The sequence below is a fragment of the Motacilla alba genome, chromosome 15, assembly GCF_015832195.1.
Source record: "Motacilla alba alba isolate MOTALB_02 chromosome 15, Motacilla_alba_V1.0_pri, whole genome shotgun sequence".
NCBI classification, from domain to species: domain Eukaryota; kingdom Metazoa; phylum Chordata; class Aves; order Passeriformes; family Motacillidae; genus Motacilla; species Motacilla alba.
In genome coordinates, this window is record NC_052030.1 from 6,450,748 (window position 1) to 6,478,276 (window position 27,529).

At 42.2% G+C, this 27,529-nt stretch overlaps 1 protein-coding gene across 3 annotated transcripts in view; it reads right to left on the reverse strand.

Moving 5' to 3' along the window:
• GNB1L (G protein subunit beta 1 like) overlaps positions 1-17,245 on the reverse strand; it is a 45,216-nt gene extending 27,971 nt beyond the window's left edge. The window contains exon 1 of one of the 3 annotated variants that reach the window (XM_038151920.1): positions 16,839-17,245. Coding sequence is in view for 1 of the 3 variants with exons in the window: in XM_038151921.1 (XP_038007849.1) it covers positions 3,379-3,501 (123 nt within the window). In the remaining 2 variants the exon portion in view is untranslated. Of the gene's footprint in view, positions 1-3,378; positions 4,418-16,838 lie in introns of those variants that run through there. The other 2 variants (XM_038151919.1, XM_038151921.1) reach the window with 2 other exon arrangements.
• Between the last annotated feature and the right edge of the window lie 10,284 nt (positions 17,246-27,529).

The window sequence follows — 27,529 nt, forward strand, 5'->3', positions numbered from 1 at the left end:
TAAATTCTTTTATTATTCTGTAAATATTATATTTGGATTAAGCTGTGATAAAATAAATATATACAAATATTTTATTACAAATGGAATTAGTTGTTGTATTTTATTTTGCTTTGGCCATACGTGAGGCAAAAATGGCTGCTGTTTACAGTCAGAAGTCTGCAGTTTGTTTTTTTTTAATCTGAACATCCCTGAAGTTGCCAGTTCTCACTCATTTGCTGGGAGGAGACAGTGAGAAGTGACACTTTATGAAGACACAATGAAGCAATCTACTTTTCATGTACTTTTAAAACTTCAGCTTGTGTTCCTGGCCGCATGCTTCCCTCTGCTTATGAAATACCCCCGCACTGTGTACACCTCACCATGGGAGAGATGCCGTGCAGAGGTCGGCAATTAAATTAAACTACACTGCAAGTTGAGCTCTGACAGTGCTTCCCAAAACACTTCTTTTACTTTAATGACACAGTTTACATTTCATAGAATTAAAAAGGCAAGTACAAAATACATTCACAAAATACATATTCATTAAAAGAAGAAAAAAATACTCTGCAATTAGCTGAACAGGCTACATACTTCACCAGCATATGGTGGGAGATGCATTTATATCAGAATATTTTACCTATTTCCTACCCCATGTTTATATTGTCATTTGTTTCATAACAGTTAAAAAATATACTTTAAAACTGCTAATAGCAAACAAGATAAATTGACATAAACACAGAAGAAATATTAAATAACCAGGGCAACTTCTATTTGTGACCAGCTTATATTTTGAAATCCAAATTTTGGATCTGATCTATGCCTGTCCAAACTACCAGATCATATCGGTGAGACTGCTCAGACGAGGGAGGGTTTGCAGGGTCTGTTCATTACAACAATATTTCATAAAGCCTTTTACACTTGGAAGCTTTCTGCTGCTGTGTAAACTACAACACATCTCCGAGACTAGTGTTGTTCCACGTCCTTCTCTGGAGATGGGGAAGCTGTGGCAGGGACAGTAAGTGATCTCCCAAGGTGCCACAGTCCCTAGAACTGGGATTAGGACTCCACTCACTGACTCCGGGCACAGACGGTCCCTTCCCAGGGACACGGAGATTCAAGTGCTGGGTGGTATTTTATGGAACAAAGCAATGTGGACAGTCTGTATCAATTCATTAGATTAAAGCTTTAAATCCTTATTCAGGTCAGAAAAAATCTTCTCAAGGTCAGAAACAAACTGCATTTCAGTAAAGACCATCACATTTGGTACTTAACGCTTTACTTTCTCCAAGAACCCCTTCAGCATTGAAAAGAAAGACTTAGTGTTGTGTACACTTTTAAATATATGACTCAGAAGATTATGATGGATTTTTATGTTATGAAATATCCACCAAAATTCAAGCTCAATTACTAATAGGAGATATCATTAGTATGTACATACTAATAGTATGTATCATTGGTTTACTAGGATTCCTATTCCACACAGCCCAAGTATTTGGATAAGCCAAGTTACTGGACAGCAACTTAGTCCAAGAACTCTAGCAGGGATCACTGTAATCCCACTGAAACAGGAACGACATTTACAAAGCAAATATTATCTGAATATCAAATGAAAAAAAATATGTTTATTTTACAGTTTAGGCTAAGCTTACACTTTAGACATAACTGTTCTTTCATGCCAGTTTGATCACATGAATCTACATCTATTTTACACAAGCATGTAGGATGCATTAGTTAAATATGATCATCTCCAAGCATACGAGCATTTGCTCATATGTTAAAGAGTTAAACTGTTAAAATGCGAGGGATATTGATAAAAAACTGGTTCCATATTTAACAGGTTGAATACTGATGATGCTTTATTCCCAGTTTCCTGTGTCAGTGATGTTCTTACCAGTTAGTTTTCCTATGTTCTAACAAATAACACTAACTACTATTTAGCAAACAGAGGGAAATTAACCCAAAGTTACAGACTAGAATTGCAGTTTACACATTTAACTTCAAGCTTCATTCCTCTCATCCGCCATAAACTACTCCTGACCAAAAATACAGTGAAAAATGCAACACTGTTTTACCACATTACTGTGAAACTTTGAACAATTCTGCCGTACCTGAACTTGAACTCCCAGCCTTTGAATTTGTGCTGAACAGCCCCCATTGTACCGCGCTTTTACGCTGGCAGGAACTGAAGTGTCAATCTTTCGTCAGATAATCAGATTATGTCATGTTCTGACCAAATTCATTAGGAAAACTTTTACCAACCCTATTATCTCAAACCAGAAAATCTAGATCAAAGTATAACCGATTTTACAGCACAATAAAACTGTTATAAATATTTAAACATTAATTAAATGGCCCCTTTTGTTAAAAGTAAATAAATAATTGAAAGCTACCTCTGCTTATAAGTGCTATCGAATGCAGCCATATTTATCACATTTCTAAGAAAACCAGGTTCTATATATGGTGGAAAGTGGGGAGAAAAGCACTTAAAAGTCATTTGAGAAGATGGAGGGTGGCTAGACTTTTAAATCATTTGAATAAAGAAAGTCACACTGAGTGCTCATTCTGGTGACAAAGCAGTAATCCCTGAATGTCCTTGTTAACTCCATTCACACTGGACAATTTCATCTACTTCATGCAGATGTGCAGATGGACGCTACATACAAAAGGAGAGAAGAAATCCTCTTTAAGAAAACCCATAATTCTCAGTAAATGCAATTGTATTGTAATATATTGTTTTCTTCCTGGAATATGCATGATGTTGTCTCCTAAAAAGGCAAATAACTGTAATTAACTTCAGCAGATGTATTTTCTGCTTGTTGATCAGACGTGACATCTGCATAAACCAAACACTGAATGAAAGAGTACTTACTACTTTCCCTTGTCTCAGTTTCAGCTGGATAGCAAGCATGGCACAGGAAGGAATCAAGGAATTCATATTAATATAATTAACAGCAAGGAACCAATCTTAGACTAATCCATGAGCAGAAGCAGTGACAGGACAGTCATCAATACTGATTTTGCATATTTTTCAGTACTACAATCAGATTCTCCATCTGTAACTCAAACTTTAAAAGTATGATAATTTACGGAAAGGAGATTAATTTAGCCATTCTGAGTCAAAGACTTATTTCATAGCTTCATCCCAAATCCTGTATATTGTTAGGATCCCTTTCCCCTTTGAAGACTTAGTGAATGATTGAAGCTTCTACTTTCTGAGAAACAGATAACATAAGACTAGTAATCTGACTCTAAGCCACTGGATAAAGGCAGTTTGTTTCCTCTTAGCCCATCTGTCAACACCTCTTCAGTAATTAGTCCTAATTATTACAAAGGGCTAGCCTCCCATTCGCATTATTAAATCAGAAATAGTATCATAGCCAGGTATCTTTCAACGCCTACCAGACTGGCGACCTTCGATTTCATTGAATCTTCTATCAGTATCCGCCTTTGGAAGAGCCTCGGCAGTAATTTTAGCATCAGCTTCAAAGATGCAGATCCCACAGTGGAATTCCAGGGATGCATTCATATACACACCCACATCATGTGACAGGAGAGCAAGCAACACAATTGACCTTTGCATTGTTCTCTAAACTCCAGTGATATAAAACACACATTTCTATTTTACACAATGGAACTGGTTTTTGCCTGCGTGCTTCGAAGTGCTCCTTTGAACTAAATGCTGATAGGAAGAATAGTGAAACCGTGTATAAAGATGAAGGTCAAATCTTTGTTAGGAAAACAATACATCTGAAACTTTTTTTCAGAACAAGATAAATCTGCAAGGAGTAAACAGTAACTAAAAATAGTCATAAATGTATTTAAGTGTGAAGATTTAAAAGGTTTCTTTTGTCTATTTTTGCCATATAGCTGAAGTACTTCCTCAGAGAAGTGGCAAACAAAAGGATGATGACATCCAAATTCTCACAGAACCAAAGCTCAGTTGGCTGAGGCTTTAGTCAGACTGCTTTAAGCTCTTTATTTGCATTAACATTTACTTCACTGAAACAAGAGAAAAGATATTCCTAAGAACCAAACACTCAATTTCTTTTGATTAAAAGCCAAACGTGCTTCCCAATTACACACCTGAGACCACGAGTGAGGATTTGTTTATGGTGGATTTCTCATTAACAGCAGAGTACCACCAGTTTCCACAGACACAATGAGCAAACCTGAGCTGCACTCAGTTTATGGCTCATGGAAGTACCCCTGCTAAAAGCTTGTGCCCAGGGTACAGGAGCTACACATAATATTCAAAAGCCTCCATATGAACAAAGCCCATATTGTCTGATTAAAGCAAAGAATGTTTTTGTTAATATGCTTAATGTTACCAGAGAATAAAAAAGCATACAGAAGACTTTTTACTGATATCTTTTACAAAAAACCTCCACCCAAACACATACTAAAGAACTTTTCTATGTCCTATACTAAAGTGAAATAGTGATTTCTGCCCCCCCCCCCCCCCCCCCGCTTTGCAGGTCTCCTCCAAATGCTACAGATGTAATCAAAGAGTGAGCTGCTGCGCAAGAAGCAGTAGCCTGAAGCCTGTGGGGGAGTTGGGCAGGCACGGAACTGGGTGTTTGGGGAGGATGCTCCAAACTGCAGGGATGCCATCGCAGCTGTGAGTGTCATTAAAGCCCAGTGCCTGGAATAGGGAACATGACCTGAATTCTGGGTCCCTGATCTGTGGATGTGGTTGGTCCTAGGTCCCTGTTGATTCATTGGTTCAATTTGGCCTACCAGGAACCTACCAGGCACAGAGGCATCTCAGTAGCACACAGTACTGGAGCATGAAGAAACTACTCAGACACAGTTCCCTGCATACTTGTCCTGCATACCTTCCTGCCAGAGCACTCATGGCACCACACAGCTTCGTTGCACCTGGATAGCTTTTCCCTTCTGAGATAACCAAAACTCACTGCCAAGAAAAATAAACACACAAACTTAAAATTCATTTTCCAAGCTGTACATCTCCCAAACAAATGCCATGTTAGTGACATGCATGGTAACCGGCAGGCATTTGACTATCAATGGATCAGACTTAAAAACACATTAATTTTTCAGGTATCAACAACGGAGTATCAACAATGGAGTATTAACATGCTACCATTTTTTTCTTGATTGCTCTTATGAGAATTCAATGCACTAACAATAAAACCCTTTCAAAGCAGAACATAGTGTGGTACTGTATGGCAGAAAAAAATGCCCTGCAAGGTCAGATGACTGGTCCCATCTTGCCTAGTACCTGACTTCCATCCGTGCCATGCTTTTTAGAGATACTGTTTAGGGAAAAGACAGAAACCTGGATGCTTTTGGGGTCCGTTACTCCTGCCCCCCATGCCCCCCTTCCCCCACGCACAATGATGTTACAGGGCACACAACTTCACTGTCCATTTGCAGTTCTGTTTTTATCTATGAAATTATCTGACCTCTTTTGAACCTGCTGATATCCTTACCTTTGCTACCTACCATGGCAAAAAAATTCACTACCTGGGGTTCCAAAAAATGAAGGACTACCTTCTTTTGTTTTAAATCTGATGTCCTACTTTCACTGAGTGCCCTCTAGTTCTTACATTGCAGGATTTGGAGGGCAACAGTTTCACATCTGACTTTTTCATTACTTTCATGATTTTGTAAATCTCAACGATAAATATCTGTCTTTCTCTAAACTGAAGAGTACCAGACTTTTCAATGTCTCCTCATATGACAGTTCCAGTTCCCCAAATTGTTTCAGTTGCCATTTTCTGCACCATCTGTAACTCCACTAAATCCATCTGCAAAAGCAGAGAACTGAATACAGTACTTCTGATATGAGTCCAAAGAGCTTTTCTTAGTAGCACAGTGACATCCTTGACGAGATAAATCTTGACTAACGTCAAAAATCCCATGTCACTTTCAAGACAAAAGTTATTTCTTTGTACAACAGAGATAATTCCAGCTAATACACCTGGCACAGGAAGTTATCTTTGTTCTCAATAGTTTGGGATTTCTCCTGCAGAGCAAGCCAACAGAGAAAAGGCTAAGTGTAAGTGTACTGTCCAAGGAGCTACATCCGGAAGAAGCAGCATTATATTTGAATAGCACTTCCTGAAACACCTAGACTTCCTGGAATTAACAGTTAAAATCCCAGAAGAATTGATAACATTCTTTGACAACCCAAGCCTAGCAGACTGCTGCCCAATACCACTGTGTACCTTTCAGGGAAGAATTTAAGGGTCCTATCTTCTCTACATAAATGCTTGGGAACTCTGGTCCATTTTTATAGCTATATGCCCTGTAGCTTCCCTTGCTGATGTGGGCCAAAATCCCTCTTTTACATCATGCTAGGAGCTGCTTCTCTCTATTCCCAGCTACATCCATTTAAATTGCATATCCACAGTATAACAAATCCTTCCCTATTCTAAGTTTACTTTGTATTAAGCAGAAATGTTGGAGTGGCAATGGTTGCATTGATTTTCATTTTATGTCATTAACTTCAATGGAACTGTTTGGGTCAAAGAGAGGCAGCAACTATAAAAGCACATGTGCACAATGTAATCTCAAAAGAAAACAGAAATCAGAGTCCAGCAGCAGGAACAAAAGGAAATATATCTTTGTTCCAGCTGCATGAGCCACCCAAGCACTGAGAACAGTGCTGACATCTCCCTGAGACTGTGCATGACAGCACTGCAACATAACCACAACCTTGCCTTGGCCTCACCTCGGCCACCACATGCCCGAGTCAAATTGGCAATGAGATGGATGGATCCCAGGGCTTTTACCTGGCAGTTTTGCTCAAGTGCAGAGAGAAAGATGAGGCCCCATGTCCCAGTGCAGTCCTCACAAGAAGAATGAAGCCTGGGCTTCACGACATGGTTAGCAAACAACCTCTGCAAAGCATATGCTCATTTTCAGATACAGCAAATTAAAATGTTTTGTAGGAAAGCACTTCTGCAGTTTGCTCAGTTCCCTCTAAGGTTCAAAATATTTACAAACATCACTATTTACACAAAGGTAGCACCACTAAACTAACACTGATTTTAAAGAGATTACTCGCACAGTGAAGATGTTCAAACACATCGTCAACGGCCATGGCATATTAACTTACCAACTGACTTCAGCTCTCTCAGAAGAGAAAAGGCTTCATTATAATGTATTTTGTATAAAACCAGGCTACAGTTTAACCTACAAGGTCTCTGGTATGTTCCCTTCTCAAATCTGCAAGTACTAGTTTCACGGAAGAAGTCTGTGCCAAAGTATATTATACCTACTATGGCAATAAATTCTTCATGGATGAGGTTTTACACATAAATTACCTTCATTTGCAGTCTCTGAATGCTCTTCTAAATTTTATGGGATAATATGAATTATGAGTACCCATGTATTTCTTGTAGCTATATTGTGAGACATATTTTTTCGACTAGTTGCAAAAGATTATGCAGGTGAGTTATACTCCACACCTCTGTCCTTCCACCCTCATTGAACAAATGTGATAACACAAACCAGTCAGTTGCTTATGAGAAGTGTTTGGTCTGCTATAAAGATATGCATGTATTAGTTAGTCTAACTAGGATTAAATGTAAATCTCATGGTTAAACAAAAGCACTAAATATATCAGAAAGGTTTTTCCTAAACCTTATAATCTTAGGTTTCTTAACCTTGTTTATTTCTTGGTTTAGTTATCAGGTACATTTATGGTTTGGCAAAATAACTGTTTTTAAATAAACAGTACATTTAAAAAGGACAATTTATATTTATTTGAAGTTACCATTGTAATTTTTACAAAACTTGGCTGGGTTTCAGTGGCTGGGCTTCAGGTATTTTGCTGGTTCTGCTAGAGTTCTAAAACCTTAGAGAACTGGGAATGGAATGAGTCTGTTCACTGTTATTATTAGTCTCTAATAAACACTGTTGGTGACCCACTGGAACCTAAATCCTAGCCATTCTTCATATATCTGTTGAAGACTGGGGGCTTTGGACTCAGTTCATACACATTTGGCCCAGGAGCAAGGTTCCAGGTTTCCACAGGAGCTCTAATTTCACAAATGACTAGAAACACAAACTGGCAAACAGTACCTGGACCCCAATTCTACAAAATGCTGGAACCGCACTACCTGAAACAGCTTAGTAGTTTCAAAGGCTTCATAGGAACAGGTCCAGGATCAGTCATTGTTCCAAAAGAACACATCACTGGTCAGTTGTACTGAACAGCACCTACTCACAGCCACTGAACCTGAGAGGCCAAAGACAGCAGGAATGGAACAAGTGGTGTGGGAACACTTGCCCTGCTCCCACGACAGCAGGCGAAGGATCAGGCAAGAAGGCTCATAACAAGATCAGGCAAAAGAGAAAACACTGAATCATGTTAAAGTAATTACCAGAAAATAAGACTTCTGCAAAATATTTGCAATCAGCTCGCTGGAGCCTTCAGGCTCAGTCTTGCACTGGGCTGCCTGTAGCAGCACCACCCCAGGAGGCGCTCCAGGAACAACGGGTGACTCAGTCGCAGTTCCTCCCTGGCTCCTTCCTCCCGCATGGCACAACAAATAACTGCACCCTGTCCCACCGCAGCGCTCCCACGTTACTGCCAACCAGCCTGACAGCACAGACAGCCCTGCCTCCCCTCTGCTTGCCCTGCTTCTGGGACAGTGAGGGCACACAGACCCCGCTATCTCTTCAATCCAGCGCCTCTCCTCTCCCATCTCCCCACACCCAAAACTGCTGTCTAAAGCGTCCATATGGACACATTTACTTCTCACTACTGCCCTGGGGTGCTACTAGGAACAAGAATAATCTAGCATGGAGATAGCATCAGCATGAAAGAGAAGAGAATCCTAGTTAGGAAGAACATATGCCGTCACTAGATAATGATAACCACATTTAATGGGCACAAGCATGAAGGCATGAATTTCAGAGATTTCCCCCTTGTTTTAAAAAATTGGGGCTTATTATAAAAATGCCCAATTACACCATCAGGCACTATAGAATATTTATTATTAAAAAATCACTATAATGAAATGCTAAGTGCTGATTTCAATTATTTAGCAGTGGAGCAATAAAATAAGCAAATACCTTCAAAATGTTATTTTCACAGACAAATCGCAGAATACAAAAGTAGATAAAAAAATTACCTGTTAGGACCTTAGACATCCCATAGTAAGATTTAAGCTGCAAGGATTCTCAGATCCATTTTTTTGCACCAGCTTACAGTGGAGCTATATGTGAAAACAGTGAATTCCTGCCCTGACTGGGTTAGTTATGGTATCACCTTAGAACTAGACACTCGGGAAAAACAAAGGCATATATAGAGGCTAAAAATATACTGAAGATCTGAAGCAGTGAGGCAGTTCAATCCACAGGGGCCACGTCTGCACATGCCCCTCCACTGAGACTTAGGCTGTGTTCATTAGTGTTGGAAAACCCTGGAAGATTATATTAAAAAAAATTAAATTTGAAAAAAATGTTCCAAAACATAATGTTTCTTGAGAAATAGCATTCAAATCACTAGAAATTAAGGGCATAGTAGACAGTCTCAATAATCTATCTGTCATAGACAGCAGAAAAAAGGCTTCCACATTAAATATTACTAATTCTGTTCTGGGGCTAAGTAACACTCCTGGATAATTGGTGATAAAAACAACCAGCAAGCAGGAGTGAAACTGTGGTGAACCAGGTGCTGCACTATCCTTAAGCAGGACACAGTGCTTACTGTCCTGACCAGGGACAGGGCTCTGTCAGTCAGTGATATGAAAGTGGCCATGCTACCTTCCTTTCTTTTTGGTGTAACTGATGTTACATCAAGGAAAGACCTCCAGCACATCTCCAAATTTGCAAGGCTCAAGTGCTGTCAGTGTGCCAGACTCACCATTACAGGGCAAAATAATGGATGGATGTGGAGCTTCTAGACTGCCTTCACTCCAGCTGTTACCTTGCAGAAGTTGGGATAGATGATACTCAAAAATTCTTCACATTTGGTATTACATTAAGAATTCTACTGTCAAAAAAAAAAAAAAAAAAGAATGCAGCCCACTTCCATTCATGTTTCTGACAAACTTTTGCTTTTCTTGACAGATTTTCAGCTAAAACAAAAATTGAGTTAGAGATTTCCAGTTCAAATGAAATGACCTATAAACTAAATACAACTAATTATTCCTTGCTTCCTTACATCATTCTCATTTACCAAGAACAAAACAAAACTCGTTAAAGAACACATTTTAAAGCAAGAATAATGACCATTCCCAACCCCACAGTTCCATTTTTATTGCAAATAAAACAACCCTGAAGGTCTTCCATTAGCTTCAGATGGTGGGAGGGAGTGGGAAGAATGATGTGTTACACTACAGCGGAGGAAGTACATACGCCAACTGGAAAAATGGACTATAAAAAGCTTTTCTTACACAAACATGAGGAAGCAACCAACACCCTCAATTGTTGAAGTGAAAGCAGGGAGGCCTAAACACACTACTAGAAAAGAATTTAAATTTAAAATGTTCTGCAATGTGTAACATGTTCCCAGTTACTCAGATTTGAGAGCCTGGTTCAATAAGGTCCGACTGTTACCAAGAGCAAAAGAGCACAAATGCTGTGGGACTGTGGCAGGCTGGAGACCCTGCTCACACTGTCACTTTGTTTTCTGGCGCAGCACTACGGACTCTCTCCCTCTGCAACCTACTGCAAATTGGGTAAGGAGCCCTCTGCACCTGGAACAAAGGATCAGAGTGCAAAACCAGGCTGTGGTGCTGCACTGCGGGAAAGGTGGTGTCACCAGAGCAACCACTGCTGCTCCAAGGGCCTTTCCTAACCAGCAGCATCCCCAGCTGCATGTCAGGAACACATCCCCTCCAGTCAACACAGGAACATGGTTCACCCGGCTCAGAACCAGTGTGGCACATGGGGGCAAGAATTCCAAGCACAGCTTCAGAAAGTGAGACTGGCTCATTGCAGAAGAGGAGATTTATTAGAACAAATAGCTAAATACTGGCAGGACAGAGATGCAAATTCTAACAAGGCAGACTGAGCAAAAAGGAGGTGGACAGTGAAGTTGGCCACACTGATTTTATGTCCTTTGGAGAGACTGCTTCCTGGCCCTCTGCACTGGGCAACACTCAGTTGGAACAGCCATCCCCGATACAGGCTCATGCACTTCCATGCCCCAGGAAACAGTCCCACACACCACAGTATTCTGATCCCTAGCAGCATAAAGCTTCTAAAGAGGTACAACCAAAAGAGAGCTCCCACGATGATCTACTGCCACTTCAGTAGTCTTGTATTTTTCCATTAAGGACATTTCCCTTGTCCATGAAAATATACTGACGCATGGCATTTAGCAAAGTCATAACCCTCTAGTTACAGAGCTTGAACTTGTCAACAATTATTTAGTGAGTGTAATGGAGCTAGGTCAGAACACAGATACACAATGCAGTGATTCTACTGGTCCTTACAAAATCATTCCTTCCCCAGCAGCCACTGTGTGAAAGGACATTAAAGGTAGAAGTGTGGGTATGCAATGAACCTGTAGCTTCAAACTAATGTCACTTAGAAATGTCTTACATGGTTATGAGTATCTACCACTTGTAAATGACTACAAATGAAAACCAGGGATGCCATCACACAATATTCAAGTGGAAGCAGATAGCCCACATTCTCTCCCGCCCCCAGAACACGTCAAATTGATTTGGAATTTTTGAAAATAACAAGAAACACACTAAGCACTTGGACAATACAGACCTACCAATCTGGGATAAAACTGCTTCCCCTGCTGCTTTCTTAGGGAAGTAGTTATCATTGCTTTGCCCAGAACACACAGACAGCAACACAGCTTAGCACTTCAAACAGCAGGAGAGCCAGTACAGGAGAAACCAGCCTGCTTTGTCCCTGGCATTAATGGTCAATGCAAAACAGGATACTGCATTCTTGAACATGTTTTCTTTATTCTGCAGAAGGCACACAACAAAGGAGTTCTGATGGGCCATTCTCCCTCCTGATTTCAAAGTGAGAATCCATGGCTTTGCAGAGCTCTGCTCAGACATGGCTCTGAGGAACCTCATTCCTAGAGGGCTCCTGTTCTCCCACCTTTATGTCTGTGCTCACTTTATGTCCTCGTCTGGGTGGGTTTGTGGTTGGCTGCTGTTGGTTTTTTCACGTAAATGTGTCCATGGGCGTCTCCACAGCTCACGCTGCATACACTTAAAGTCCTTGATAAATCTTGTTGGCAGCTCTACTTTTCTCACCTCCTAGAACTGTCTACGACAGTTCTTCTCTTAAATAGTCTCACTGCTTTCTCACAGCAAAACTGGCACTGTGGACTGCCAACTGACTTCTAACAATTTATTTCTATGTGCACAGCATCATACAATTCTACAACGTGAATTAAGAAAAAATAATTCTCAAATATTACATAATTCTCCTTTTTCTAGAGGTCAAGAAGTTCCTTTCTGGATATTCAAACTCGAGTATCAATGATAGAAACTTGCATTTTAGGAAGAGGCAAGCAGAAATTTCTCATCAACTGAACACGTCGTGCTATGCTTCTGGGCACACATTGCAGTATCTTTTTCGCATCACACCTACTCTACTAAATATACAAAACACTGTGCAAGTGATAGTTTTGTCAGCCACCAGCTAATCAAATGAAAAATTATTAGGCTTAGAAAAATAATAAAAGCAGAAGCCAGCTGTGCATTTGTTGGATGAAAATCCCAGTGTCTCCCATGTTAGCTCATGTGTATTTCAATTTCTGGGAAGAAAATAATGGGAGTTTCTCCACCCTTTCTCATGTGAGCCATAAAACAGATTTATTACCTAGGATATATTCTGTGTTTTCTCCTGAGGAAAAAAGAAAGTGGTGGAACAAGTTCATTTTTTTCCCTTCTAAAACAAGGATTTTCTTTATAATAAACACAGAGCTTAATTTTGGTATCATATGGCCCTTCTATTTAATGCTCTGGTCACACTTTTTGCCTTTCTAAATCTTGAATTGTTGCATTTTCATTTCAGTGGGGAATCTACAGCTGCTCCAGCTGTCTGAGTGTGAAAAGTCTGTCCTAAAATTCCTAGCTGGTGTTTTAAAGCAAAATCCTTCCCTCCCCTAAATCAAAGAAATTTTGAATCTACTGAAAAACAATGGAATAACTAAAACAAAAATAAAAGCTAAACATTAGTCTGTGTTTCTTTTTCAAATAGTTCTTGCTCCGCTTTACCTTACACTCAGCTGTAACCCAGTGGCTCTGGGAAACTCAGGTTGCAGACCCAGAGGTTTAGGACAGGGTTGCATCTCATCTGGGAAGGTTATCCTGTACAAACCACTATTTTTTTTTACTGTAATGGTCACCTTATGACCTTTAAAAATAAATCATGAGAAAGAAGATTTGCTGACTAAAAGATTTTTTTTCTCCTAAAACTCTTAATTTGCTCACAGTATCATGTTACAGTTCTAAAGAGCTGTGCTGGTAAATCCATTTACAGAAAAGGTGACTTCCTCTGGAACTTTCGCTTTTGAGATGCAGAAGAGACTGATCCCTATTTTAAACACTTCTGGATCATTACATAGCCTGGATCCTCCAGTTCAGAGGTCTGGCAACTTTCAAGGCTAAGATATCCCTCTTTTAAATGACATCCAGTAACATGGCTTTTTGAAGTAAATCTGTTGACTCCGATCTTTGTAGCCTGAATGTACTCTATGGTCTCTCACTGCTAACCAGCACCTCTTGGTGAATGAGTCACTTTGCTCAACACGGCAAACCTGACATCTCTCAAAGTTTCAGTTCTTTCAAATAATCCCATGATAAATGAGCGTTTACACCAAGTCATAAATGCCAGTGAGACAATTTTTGAAATGACGAGCATTAGCTGCATATAATTAAAATGTACTAGAGGAAGTGCATTCATTACAGTTGTGAAATTATTTTATTGCTCATGAAAATAAAAAAAAATGCACTTTTAATGACACGACTGTGCCAGCACAGAGCTCAAAAGGAAGCTGGCTTGCTTGGGCAAAAAATTGTGCAGGTTTTTATTGAAGATTTGTTTCATTCTCATCGTTTTGTAATCACTTACACTGCTCCACAGAGATCAGTAATTTGGAAACTAAAGCCCCAGTAGCTGAAGAGTTTTCAACCTATTACTAATTTGAAATCCTTCATTTGTACTACCAGATATATTTTAGTGCAGTCAAACTGCATTCTTACAAAGAGAGCATAAATGCATCCACACAGATATTCTGGGGAGGAAAACATTATTATTGCCACTGGACTTACCTTTTTTCCTTTATAAATACATACAAACACAACAAACATGTAATACTGTGTTGAGATTCCAAGTTTGTACAGAAGTATCAACACTACAACTCAAAAACGGGAAGGAACCAAAAAGCGAAGTTTAACCTTTTTTTAAAATCAAGTTTGTCTTCACAAAGCCAGAAACAGCACTAGCAGGCATCTATAATCCAGCTGCAACAAGACAATTTATCACAGAAGAGCAGTTATAGTAGCTATTTTTCCCCAATGAAGACAGTGCTTCATAGAAAATAATTTTAAAAAATCAGAACCTTCAGGGTTAAATTTCCCATCTGAGCTAATTAGCAAAGACTGGTTTACAGTTACTACTGATCCAATGAAACAGTACATTGTTATGGCTGAGCTTGTAGAGAAATAGTACTCAAATTAAAAATAAGACCTATACAAACACAATGCATAATACAGCCTGATGTACTTTGTGGTAGAGAGCCAAAAAAATGAGTCTCTTTAGAATGCAATAACATATATAGGTCAGTAATTCAACAGTTTTTGCAAAAAGAAACTCACAGTATTCTAAAATGCTCAGAAAAGGCCTAAACCTACTTAGTCAACAGATCTGCTCCCTAAATACCTTACAATTCCAACACTAATTCCAGTGCTTAAGAAAAGTCTCTACACCAATCAACCAAAATCAGACAATCTATCTGATATTAGAAACCGGCGTCTATTCCAGTGCATGCACCAACATAATTTCTATCTGCAGAATCTTTATAACTGATAATCACACATCCAAGCCAGAACAAACAGAGTGAGACTTGCTGATCGCAGGGTATTTTTAAAACAAGAAAAAACTAGTTTACCTGTAAATCAATGGAAATGTTAATAGGAATCATTAAAAAACAAGAAGTTGCTCCAGTAGCTTTTAAAAAATCTAGTAATTTAGTTACAAATAAATTTTTTAAGGATTCCTTACACTTCCTGTAACTTAGCAGACAGGACACATTTTTTATGACATTTCCCAGTCACAGAGCCCTCTCTAAAAGCTTCACATGCTTAGAAATGCTGCTAAAATTGGGGGCTTCTGGAAGGAGCTTCAGAAGGATGACAGAGACTCTGCTAAAAAATGTGGCAAAATATTCCTCCAAACAATTCCCAGAGGAAAAAGTTACACACCTATTTCCATCTCGTGTGGTCTGTTTTTTCCAGAGCACACACCATGCTTTTACCTTTTTCATTACAAAATGAAGCTGCTGAATCTGTTACGGGGATTATTTCCTACTCTAAACTGGCACGTAAAGGAGTTGTACAGGGCAGTTTCGCTATTTTAAACGACCAGCACTACTGAGGAGAAACACGCAGCGAAAGAACGCCCACGCCGGAGGTCAGCGCGCAGTGTCCCCCGAGCGCCGCGGGACGCGCTCGGCACAAGGCGGCCGCGCTGCCCCGCGCTGCCGCCAGAGGGCGCCAGCGAGCGAGCCGAGCCAGCTCCGAGCCCAGACCCGGCCCATGCGAGCTAGAGCTCTGACCGCTTGATAAATACAACATCATTTTTCATATTACCGTACTGTACTTGACAATAATATGTTTTCTTTTCTAAATGCTTCCAAGTGAAAGGTATTAAAGCACTTTGAGGTGTTCCTGAGGACTGCCACTACTCTTTTGCAAATGGTGGGGAGAGAGCCACCTGAGGCCGTGCCTTGCTTCGACAGAACCATATCCAGAACTCAGCCAATGCTGATCCTGCCTTATCTCTGTCTCCTCAAGCAGTGTAGTGTCGCTTAAATACCTAAAAAATACCTATTTCTGTTGGTCATAAAAGTACTGGGATTATTATGGCGCGTTGTAAAATTCAGTAGACTAGAACTGTGAGCTCCATTACCGCTGATATTGATGTCTGATGGGGTGTATCCTGAGCTCAAGGCACACACACTCTATCACCACTGCCAGAGGAGCTCCTGCACGGACTGTCCAGGCAAACTGCTGCAGAGCATCAAGAAGATGCAGACCATAATCAAATATCACTTTTTTCGAGCAGATGCCTCACGTCAGCCACAGATGCGACACCTCCCTCACAATGCTGGCTTGAGCTTCTTCCCATCCCTGCTGGAGTGGGGCTGTGTGGGGCTCTGCAGGGCCGTGCAAGGCTCTGAGAGGCCGTGAGAGGCTCCGAGAGGCCATGAGTGGATATGCGGGGCCGTGGGGGACTCTGAGGCTCTGTGCAGAGCTCTGGGAGGCCGTGCGGGGCTCTGTGGGGAACTGAGGGGCTTTGGGGCCATGAGAGGATCTGGAGCCGTGAGTGGCTCTGAGGGGCTACAAGTGCCTCTGAAGGGCCGTGCGGGGCCACAAGTGCCTCTGAGGGGCCGTGTGTGGCTCTGAGGGGCCGTGCGGGGCTCTGAGGGGCCCTCAGGTGCCGCGCGCCGCGGGCGGCGGGTGACGTTGCCTCCGTCGCGCGCCCCGCACGCGGCGGCCGAGCCTCCAGCGCGCCGTTGCCCTGGCGACGCCCTGCGCGTGCGCACAGCACCGCCACCGCCTCCGGCCCATGAGGCGGCGCCGCGCCGGTGACAAGGGAGCCCTCCTAGCCTGACCCGACCCCGCCGCCACCCCCGCGGCCAAGCGCGGGGTTCCCCCGTCCTCCCTTCCCCCGCTCACCGAGAACCCGTCCGCCCGGCGGGGCGGGTGCGTGGTAGCGATTATTCGGCGATCCCCGCGGGAACCAGGCAGATGCGGAGGAACGCCGAGCCCCGCGCGTGACGTCACGGGCCGGCGGGAGGCGCGCACGCGCTGTCGGTCCCGGCCCGCCGGGGCCCAGCGGCCGCCGGGAGCGAGCGGCGCTCGGCTCGGGGGTCCGCCAGGGGCTCCCGCAGCGCCGGCAGGTAGCGCAGCCCCCGCGGAGCAGCCCCGCTGCGAGAGCCCTGCGAGGGGCTTGCCTCCTGTCCGCTTCCTCCCGCTCCGTAACCGGAAGCACCCGGCCTTCACCGGGGCCCGAGCGTGTCGCTGCTCCCTGGAGCTCTGAAGCAGCCGGGAAGGGCTGGGCCAGGCGGTGCTGCCGGGCTGCCGCTGCCATCAGTAGGTGCGCACTGGGCTGTGGTTTGGGCTCTCTGCTTGCACAGCATCCATTTATCAGGTGCTCTGCCGTGCTTGGGGCTAGTGCATCCCTGAAGTCATTTGTCTCCTCCACGAGCCGCTGTGAACTTGGATTTGTTGCGGGATAAAAACCCAGTTCTTTCAGTTCAACACAGCCATACACGTTTGTTTCCTCCTGAAATGGTTCCCAATTGAAGTTACTGGTTAGGTGTCACAACTGAACTAAATCAGGCAGCAGTTAACCCTGTGTGTATTGTTGGAACAAAACTGCTGTGGGATTGGAATTGTCCCTGCTGCTGTACCCATCCACCCCCAGCAGGATGTTGGAAGCGCAGTGCAGACGTGTACAATGACAGCACTGCAGAGAGACGTACTCTGTCGCCTTTCACAGGCCCCTGTTACTCTCCAGCCACACCGAGACTTGCTCAAGGAAAGCAAATAAACCATAATTTGCTTGTGTCACCTGTCTAGGAGTTAAAAGCTGTGTCATTTATGTAGTTTTTCAGGAAGTTGTCCTGCTCTAGTTCCAGCTAGAAAGCTTGGTACATCATAAAACATAGTTTTCAGTTTTCCTACCATTTTTGCCTATGGAGCCAGAGTCTTTCAAAGCTAAATTAAATCTAGTGCTGTTAAATGAGTGCTGTTCTATTCTGTTCCCCTTCTATTGAAGCAAACAAAGGCATGGAGACTTCTTGTGAGTTTGGGAAGGTAAATCTGGAGCTTGCTTTTCTACCAATATAAAATTTCTCATCAGTGGGAACACTGATTCCTAAATCCTTGCTCTAAAGGCCTTTGAATGGCATTTAAAGTGGTGATGAGAACACAGTACACTGAGGAGGTTATGCCTCTCATTAGGAGGAATGTCCTGAGCACAGAAAAATATATTCTTGTATTGTATAATGCACAAGTATGGCCCCATATTTCCCGATATGTTTTGCTGAAATGATTTGAATTAAGAGACTTAGAGCAGCAGATCATTGCTATAAATTGCTATGTATAATGGAACCACATGTGCAGTATACTTCAGGTCTTTAATTTGTTAGGGGCTAAATGTTTATTAGACTGTGGTACAGTTACCATTCTCTACAGTCGCCTTGAAAATGAAATACCCCTTTCACAACGCAAAGATAATGAGTTGTACTGCAAGATAAGGTGGTTACCAGAATTCAGGAATGACAGAATCCAATTAATTTAACATGAGTTAATGCAAGATCAAATTTACTACAGTTGGATGCAGTTTGTAATTGAAAGTTCTATTACAGCATGTTTTTACATGTTATCTCCTATCAGTAAGAGATCTCAAAAGAGCAAATCCTCTATTTTGAACAGCAGCAATGTGTTTAATATATCACAAATAACTCTTTCCTTACAAGTTGCTGTGAGGAACTTCAGGTCCCAAGAGCCCCGTTGTGCACAAGGGGCTGTGCTCTTGCTCTTTCTCACAAGGGGACATGACTGAGCTTAAAGAGAAACCTGGGTTTCATCTTTGACTGCTTTGTTGGGCTGCCCCTCCCTCATTACTTGTTCATCCCTTTTCCTATTTTCCAGTCTTCTGGGTGATCACCCCTCTTTGTTTTTTGGGTGGGAGGGGTGAAATCAGCCCTCTAGTCAAATAAACCTTTCAACCTCCTCACTTCAAAATAAACACTTTTATTGTGGTCAGTCCAAGCTCCTTAGGCAAAGCTTTGGGTCTCAAATCCAAAAGATACACTGTGTCCTTTTAATAATTTCATAGTGGAAACTCACTATTTGCCCATTCCTGTGGTGTTATGGAGGTTTTCAATGATTCTGGTTTAGGTTTCGGGATTAGGTGAAACCAGAGTGCCTTAAACCTCTTTAGAGGTTTGGGATTAGGTCTGCATCAGGCCTAATATAGCCTTTCTGTGCAGGGCTAAATTAAATGGCAGGAGTATTTGTTGTGCACTGATTCACAGGTGTTTGGCAAAATACCAGAAAACATAAAGAAACCACTGGAAGAATCATGAAGGCAAAGCCATCGAAACATGAGTATTAGCTAAGTACTGAGGTATCACTTGCAACTGTGGGGTCTTTCAGACTGCTTTTAAGTGATTTTAAGCATGGATATCATTTTTATGTGTCTCTTTCACATGAATGTGAGTAAATTGAAGATCTGTCGTGCAAACGGATAATGGATTTTATTTGGGTATTACATTCTGGTAATTTCTGCCTGTTTTATAGCAAATGTATATTAAAGTTTGTCAAACAGCTGATATCACTGAAACTCTATTGTTTTATTGTACACATAAATTCTACTCCTTCTCTGGAGCATGCATTGGCCTGACAGAATATGCTAGGTCACAAGGAGAAAAATGCAATAGATTTATGCCTACCGTTAAAACACTGACCTGTCTGGAGCAGGAGGCAGAGGCATTTGCCTCACTGATGACCATGGACTTACTGGAGGAACTAATTTAGTTGTTTAGGTTGTCTACTGTGAGGCTTTTCAGCACTTTTCACTCACTTTGTCTCTGGTAGGGCTGTTTCTCCTCTGTGTGCTCAGTTCTGTGGTTTGTATCACGGGCAAGGCTGACTCTCTGGCCATCCCCTGAGGTTCTGTCTGAGCTGAGCAGATTTCATCAAGCAGAAGTGCAGCTCGTTGTTGCAGTGTCAGGATCTCTGCAAACTGCAGCAGCTGGTTTGGCTGCGTTTGTAGGGAAAAGCTGATGCCTGGCTCAACAAAGCCCGAGCCTGGCATCAACAGAAGCCAGAGATGGAGAGGCAAAGCACAGTGCCCAGTGGTTCAGTTCCTACAGCTGCCCTAAGTCAGTCACTATCTGAGCATGACTATCTCCTCACACTAAAGTATTCCCTTCACAGATTTTGTGCCTGTCAGCCCTTTACAGAAAAGGGTAGTTTGACTGCATTTACCTACCCAGACAAACAGATTTTAGCTTTGCTTGTAGACTTGCTTGTATTTAGAAAGTTAAATAGATTTTAGCTTTGCTTGTAGACTGGCTTGTATTTAGAAAGTTAACTGGATCTCAAGAATTTCAGGGCTTCTCTGGAGGTTTTTGCCATACCAACAATGAGCTCTCTTGCTGCAAGCTTTTTTTTTTTGCATTCCTATGTTCCAAGCGTTCTGATCAGCAGTGCATACAGCCAGGTCCTGTTTTCTCATGTCTGCTTGCAAAAGCAAAACAAATAATTAAATCAAGCTTAACAAGAGTATGTCCCCTGTAATCAGATGAGCTGTAAAATAAAGAGGGAGGCTATCTAAAAGGATTTAATAATCTTAGAATCTGTAGAAAACATTATTTATAGCTTAAGAGCTACACAAGTCTTGAGCTTTAAATGTAAGTTCTTTCCTTCTTTAATGGTGCATGTAAGGAAGAGCAAGAGAGAAATGTTCCAGTCAAGGACAAAATCATAAAATAATGAGCAAAAGAAGAATGAAATGAAAGTATTAGGGGCCAGGGGAGGCTGAGTGGGAGTTTGTCTTCATACATGATTGATCTAAAGTTGAAAAGGAAAAAATAAAAGACTCCTCATCTTTAAACAAGATGGTTATTTGAGCATAAATAACAGTCTCATGTCAAATATGCTGCTATTTCCAATGGAGTCTTTTCACTACAAAACCACAACATTCTCAGCCCTAATCTCCTCAGATAAAACAATACGGCTGGTGGCTGTGAATGAGCACTTTGAAACCAACCTCTGAAAACAGCAACACGTTCAGGGTGAAGAGAAATAGAGCAGACAAAGAGCTGCTGTCTGTAGATTTTTGCCAAGCGAGGCCCCACCTGGCTTGCTTGGAAACGTGCTGTAACACCCGAGAATTGTTTCTCTTTGGTGGAAAGTCCAGCTAAGCACAGGCAGCCCAGGAGACTGGGGCTATTGATGCGTCTGTATCTGTCCCACACCAGGCTGAGCTGTCACTGCAACCTGCAGCAGTGAAATGCCAAAATAAATCCTCCTGGATGCTTGAGCCTTGGTGTGTGTGTGGAAGGGCACGGTGAGAACAAATAGCTGGGCACTCTGTGACAAAGTGAGCACTCCTCCTTTCCCAACCCATTTACAGCCACATGGTGATGTCCCCTCCCTTGTGCTGACCCCAGCACCCATCTGAGCAGCATCAGGGCTGATGCAAGGCAGGAGCAAGGTACCAGGAAAGGAGAGGGCCTGGAAGGGAGAGGGGTCACACTGGAAGAGACCTGCCCTGAGCAGTTGCACTGAAAGGAGCAGGCCAGCCAGGACACAAAGGTTTCCATCCCGAAAATGACATCTCACCTTAAGCAGGAAGCTCATTTCCCTCCACAGTCAGTGAGGAAAAGCAGGCTATGAACCACAGAGGAACATCCCCTCCACCTTTTTTTCTCATTCCACTGTTTCCTAACATAACACACTTAAACAACCAGCTTTGAAATCCAGAAATGCCATCCCATGGGAAGTGGGAGAAGACTTTTGTCTCAGCACAGCCCCCCAGCTGTTCTCTGCCTAGAAGGACCTTGCACTGATGGTGGGGGATGTCCTATGGCAGCCAGACTTGGAGCAGGATCAAATGAGGAAACACTGTGGCATTTGCACTTTCATGTGGGTTTCAGGGGCACTGTCCATAACTCAGAAAAAGTCCTGATATTTTTGAGCCCCTCTCAGAAAAAAAAAATAAAAAATGAACTGGGCATTGTTCTCCTCAAAGAGATCACTGTAAAATGGCCTTTGGACATGGTCTGGAGGCATCAGCTGCCCAACCTCCCCATCAGTGCTACCCTTCTCAGCAAAGCTTCTGAGACAGGGCTCAGATGAGAGAGATGTTGACAGGATGCCAAATCCTAACCCTCTGGAACTAGACAGAAAAGAGAACCAAATGGCAAACCTGTATCTGTGTCCAGCTGCAAAAGCCCAAGCTTCTGTTAAGTCTGAAAAAACCTTTGATCCAAACATCCCCACTTTTTAGGGTTTCCAAACTCAAGTGAAAACACAGCAGTTTCACCCTAGCTTGAAACATAGCCTCACACCTTTGATTTCTGAGGAGAGATCATTTTTCTTGGGGTGAGGCACGTGGACAGCAACAGATCCCTCATGTCTGGTCCAGACAGGCCAACCAAATGCTTAAGTGGACACACACAGAACCAGCAGCATGTGATGGGATTTAGTGCAAGGAAATCAAACTCTCTGCCCCACCTCCTGAGCTTATCCTTTAAAGACCAGTCCTGTGCTCACAGCTGGAGTTTATGTGAGTCCTGCCTTATTAATTAACTGAAGCCAGTGCCTTTTCCCCCTGAATTCCAACAGAAGCAATTAGAAAGCAGATACTTCACACATAACAGCTGGTTCATTTAACCCCCTGCTCATGCTATTGTCTCCCCTCCCCCAGTCAACTCACATCCCCCTTTTCCATCCTTTCATGTAATGGAGAGGGACAGTAAAATCAAGCGGCAAAAGCAAGGGCAGCAGATAACCATATTCTTAATAAAATCATCTAATGTAATGCTGAAAGCAGAGAATTGTTGAGGCCACAGTTCTGAGCAGGGAATCGTAACATTCACCTACCAGGTGGGAAAAAGAGCTTAGGCTGTCTACAGTGTCCTCCTTATAAGGGGATCTGTATCAAAGTAGCAGCATATTTTCTTCACTGAAGGCTGTTGATGTCATTAGAGCAAGTCTCATTTTTATTTAAGACCAGAGTTAAGAGTCACATAAAATTGGCACAGGTGAAGGCACCAGGCCCCTTAAGTTGTGGAATGTGACTCTCTGGGAACTTTTTGAATGTTCACGTACCTCCGATTTATTTATGCTTGGGCAAGCCAGCACCAGAGCTTCTCCTTCTTGCTTCTCAGTATAAATACAGCCTCAATCCTGCCATTAGGCCTGTAAAAAACCACACTCTATCCACTAAATTTGCCCCATACCCAAGATAGATCCAGTTACAGGAAGAGCAGTTCTGCCCCACTCTGTGTTACACACATCACTGGGAGATGCTAAGAACATAAAATTATACTCATAGCCAAAAAACATTCACCATAATACTGGAAGTGAAATCTGCTCTTGCCAAATTACCTAAAGTGCATGTTCTGCTCCCAAGCAAGTACTCTGGAGGCTGGATCTGGATTTGAGGAAAGTGGAGCTGTTCAGAAGGAAACCAAGTTTAGAGGAATGGAGATTAATTTTCTTCTGTGAAACACTTCAGAAGCAGGGAAGTAATTTCAGTGTATTTGAGGCAAAGGAATGGTCAAGAGTCCCATTTCTTTTCTTAGATGGCTAGTATTTTTTTAAATATAGAATATATGGGTAAAATACAGATCTGGTCCCACAAAGGGCATCTGCTCATGGCATACAGGAATAATAACAAAAGAGTAGACAGCCAAAGTACCCAGCACTGAGAGAATTTTCTGCTAGATGATTCCTCACTGATCCTTAAATCAGGCAGCATTAAGATGACATTTTCAGTTATAATATGGGGAAGATTTAGGTCCAGCCATAAACTTCCCATTTCCTTCCTCAAAGAGGTTCCTAACAGAGAGGCTGCTGTTGCAGCCAGCCAGATATTTGCCATCTTTATTACAAATTTTCATGTATCTTACAACACCTACATACTTTACAGGAGACAGATGATGCAGCTATCTAATACCTACATTACAGACATGAAGAACAAGTTAGGAGGGATTAAATTATCTGCCCAGCTTCCCACAAGACAACACAGGTGTGGCTAGAAATCAAAACTCCAAGCTTCCAAATTTTGCTGTGTTATACTAATCTTTTTATGTGCTTTGCTGGGAAAAAAAAACCAAAACCCCAACATGTTTCTGTAACATATTTGTTGGTTGAAATATGGGTACTTCTAATCAAACTAAAAGATTAGCATATTTTAGAAATTGTTACAGCTGATTAGTACACTGGTCCCCCTTTTTTTATCTCCTGGATCTTTCTAGAGGAATTAAAATAAAAGGGAAGGGCATCTTTTTCTAACTGCAAAGGCTCCAGATAATGAGAGTAGAAATCGTATTTTATATTTTGGCAGTTAGTGGTAAACACTATTATTAGAGCTATAATAAGATCAGCAAATGTTGTATGAAATATTAGTGATGTCTGAGCACAAAGCAGAGTCCCCATTTCTTTAGTTAAAATTACAAAATGATTAACAGCCCAATTAAAAACATTTTTGTTTTTGACATGATAAATTATACTTTATCTACCTATCTGTGGATATAATTGATTATTTTATCCGTTTGCTGTTGGCTGTCATTAAAAAAGACAGATACCATGGCTTTCTGGCCTCTCTCCCACTGAGAGAAAGAACAAATCCTGCTATTAACGACAGACAGGATCATTATGAAAAAATTCCATTTGCCACTAGGCAACATAGCCGAGTTCCAGTAATTATTGTATTAGTCAAGCCGTTGAGAAGTTCCATAAAATTGAGAGAGTTTTTAAGAAGCATCCAACATTATTTGGCAACTTTTGTGATGTAACAATTAAAACCATGCTCCAGGCCCCAAAATGTGCAGGAGATTGCCAAAATCAGATAAAACCCTAGAGGGCCCCTGACTTGCAAAGGAAAAAAAAAAAAATCAAACTGTTTACTTTTAGGATCAGACATTCATCAACGTTTGGCTTTTGTTTCAGCTGGTGTCAGATAATAACAGCACCACGTTTTCAGTTGGCTTCTAACAAAACTCTGCACTGTTCGATGTCAGGTCCCAGGGCTGACACTGGCCTCTCCTCAGGAGAGGGAATTCTCATGGACCTGATGCTACCAGCTTTGCTTGCAGATCAGATACCTGGGGGCACTCAGCAGTATCTTCTGGAGTGAATCACATCTGTAATCCACCAGTAGCATCAACAAATCACTGGGGAGAAATGTAAGTTATTCCTTCCTCTGACATCTCGGAGCTCAGCCCGGCAACACCCCAAATTATCAGGGCTGCAGGGGATAAAGCAGAAGTCTCCTGTCCATGTACCCCATTAACCTGTCAAGGAACTGATAAAAAAAATCACACTTTAAAACTGCTGAGGGAAATTGCTACTGAACGAAACTTACAGCCAAGTTTACAATTTACCTACTTCTCTACTGAGTGGTGTTAAGGAATAATGATGTACAGTACCAAAAATGAAGGTACAGGATCAGGCTTCTGCAGTGGAAAGTGAAGTTGCAAAATGCAGACTTGGTTTAGCCTAATGAAGACTACAGGAAGCACTTCAAGAGCACACCTGTTTGCAAAGGAGTTTCTCCCTTCCCAGCATAACATGCTGGGTCAGAAAGTTGCAATGTTTTAAGGCACTGTGATGGGAGCATCAGTTTCCATAGCAGTCAGAGGGAGCTGGGGTCTGAACACGGGATGCTGCTGTTGTCTCCAGGGAACAGCAGCAGGGCAGGGTTTAGCACCAGCACCTGCCAGTCTCCACCTGGAACATGCTGTACCAGGCAGGACAGATAAAAAGATACACTGGAGCCTGCCATGATATGGCCTTTCATCACACAGCTCTGGCACTGGAGATGGCTGCCAACTGTTAGGGCCTGCTGACCTATTTAATAAAAAAGATCAAACCCACAACCCTTAGCAATCATGCCTTTTATCTGATGTAAATGGGAACAGTGGCACAGCACTACAGGCCATGGGCAGCCCTTGAACCATATGTTGGATTGCCAAGGCTAAGGCAGAGGCTCAGACTTGTGGAGAGAGGGTGTGTGAAAGAAAAGCTGCTCCTCTCTCTCAGCTCTGAAACTGATCTTGCTGCTCTGCAAGGCATGCCTGAGTCCTAATAAGCTCAGGAATCAGCTAATGCTGGAAGCTTCTGCCACATTTTCCAGCACATTTACCCTCCAGTTTGGGTCTGGAAATGCTAGGGTGTGGTGAGATGTGTTGCTATAGAAGTATAAAACCCTGAATAACTACTAGCTGCTTTTGGGAGACAGCATGGCCTTGTAGTTTTCTTCAGCAGAACTAAAGCATATATTGTGGTAGTATTCAATTTTCTTGCATTTGGAGCTGTCATCTAATATGAAGCACCCTAGGTCAGCTCAAGAACTTAGGTCAGTAGCTGTCAGTGTGGAGAATGAATTCTTATTCTTGATTTTATGAGTAAATTGTGCCAAATCTTCAACATATTAGAGTAGTGCCAGATTAAGACCTAGCAAGTTTTTAAAATAGATGTTCTTTATTAGCATTTAAACTTCTATTATTAAAAGAGTTATGTTACAACATACATGCATGAGATCCATCTAAACTTAAAAGTAATAAAAAAAAAATTCTAATTTTTTTTGTTAGTGCCTCTGGCTTACAGCTCATCAGAGCCATGAGTGAGGAAAATTCAAATCCCAGCACACAACAAAGGGCTGTGATGAAAGAGGGAAAGTGCAGTGGATTGACAGTGCATTGTTTGTGGGAATTGCTGAGAACAAGATGAACCCACAGAACAAAGGATAACTTTATATTGAAATTGTGAGGACTTTGGATCAAGGGCTACAAAGAAGGCTAAACTCCCTGATCCAGATCTCCTCAGACCACTGCTCTGTGGGCTGCAGCAACAAGCCTGAACAATTCAACCCATTTCCACCCCAGCCTGGCTGTTCAGGCTCTAGTTTGTAGGTGTTTGCATCTCCCTCCATTGTGTCAGCTGGCTGCTGCTACTTTTCAGAAGGATGTCAGATGGCTGGTACTTTAGCCAACCTGATTTCCAGATAATCGGCTTTTGTAGATACCTCTTAATTAAAATAAAAAAATATATGTAAAGGACAAGTTTATTATCTGCTAACACATGCCGTGGTTGTCTCTCAGTCAATCAGCATGCAGCAGACAGAGCTGCAGACTTCTCTTCCACACCACCAGTATCCAGAAGGAAAAAAATCAGTCCATCTGCAAAAGTGATCAGACCCTCATGCTTCCCGGCATCAATTCCCATTTACAGGATCCAGTGCCCTCTGCTGAGGAGAGCCAAACTAAGCATTAACGTGTTCCAGGCTCACAAAGGGACTGCTCAGGTACAGCACTGTGGAGCAGAACAGTTAGAAGTTCATCTCCATGCCCACCCCTTGTCCCATCTGCCATCAGCACTTCCAGGTCACTGTAAAGCAACACAGGAAAAGTGCTGGGGAGCTTGCAAAGGCTACAGAGCTGTGAGAAGAGGAACGTGTCCCATTCTGGAAGGGGAAATCCATGTGGACATATGGTAGTCGTGAAAGGAGCTGGACTAGCAACCTTGGCAGGCTGGAGCAGAACAGAAATGTTGCTGCTTTGCCTTGATCTTTATTTACAATAAACTGCTGGGCTCCAGCTCAGTGTTTTATCTGGGAGCAG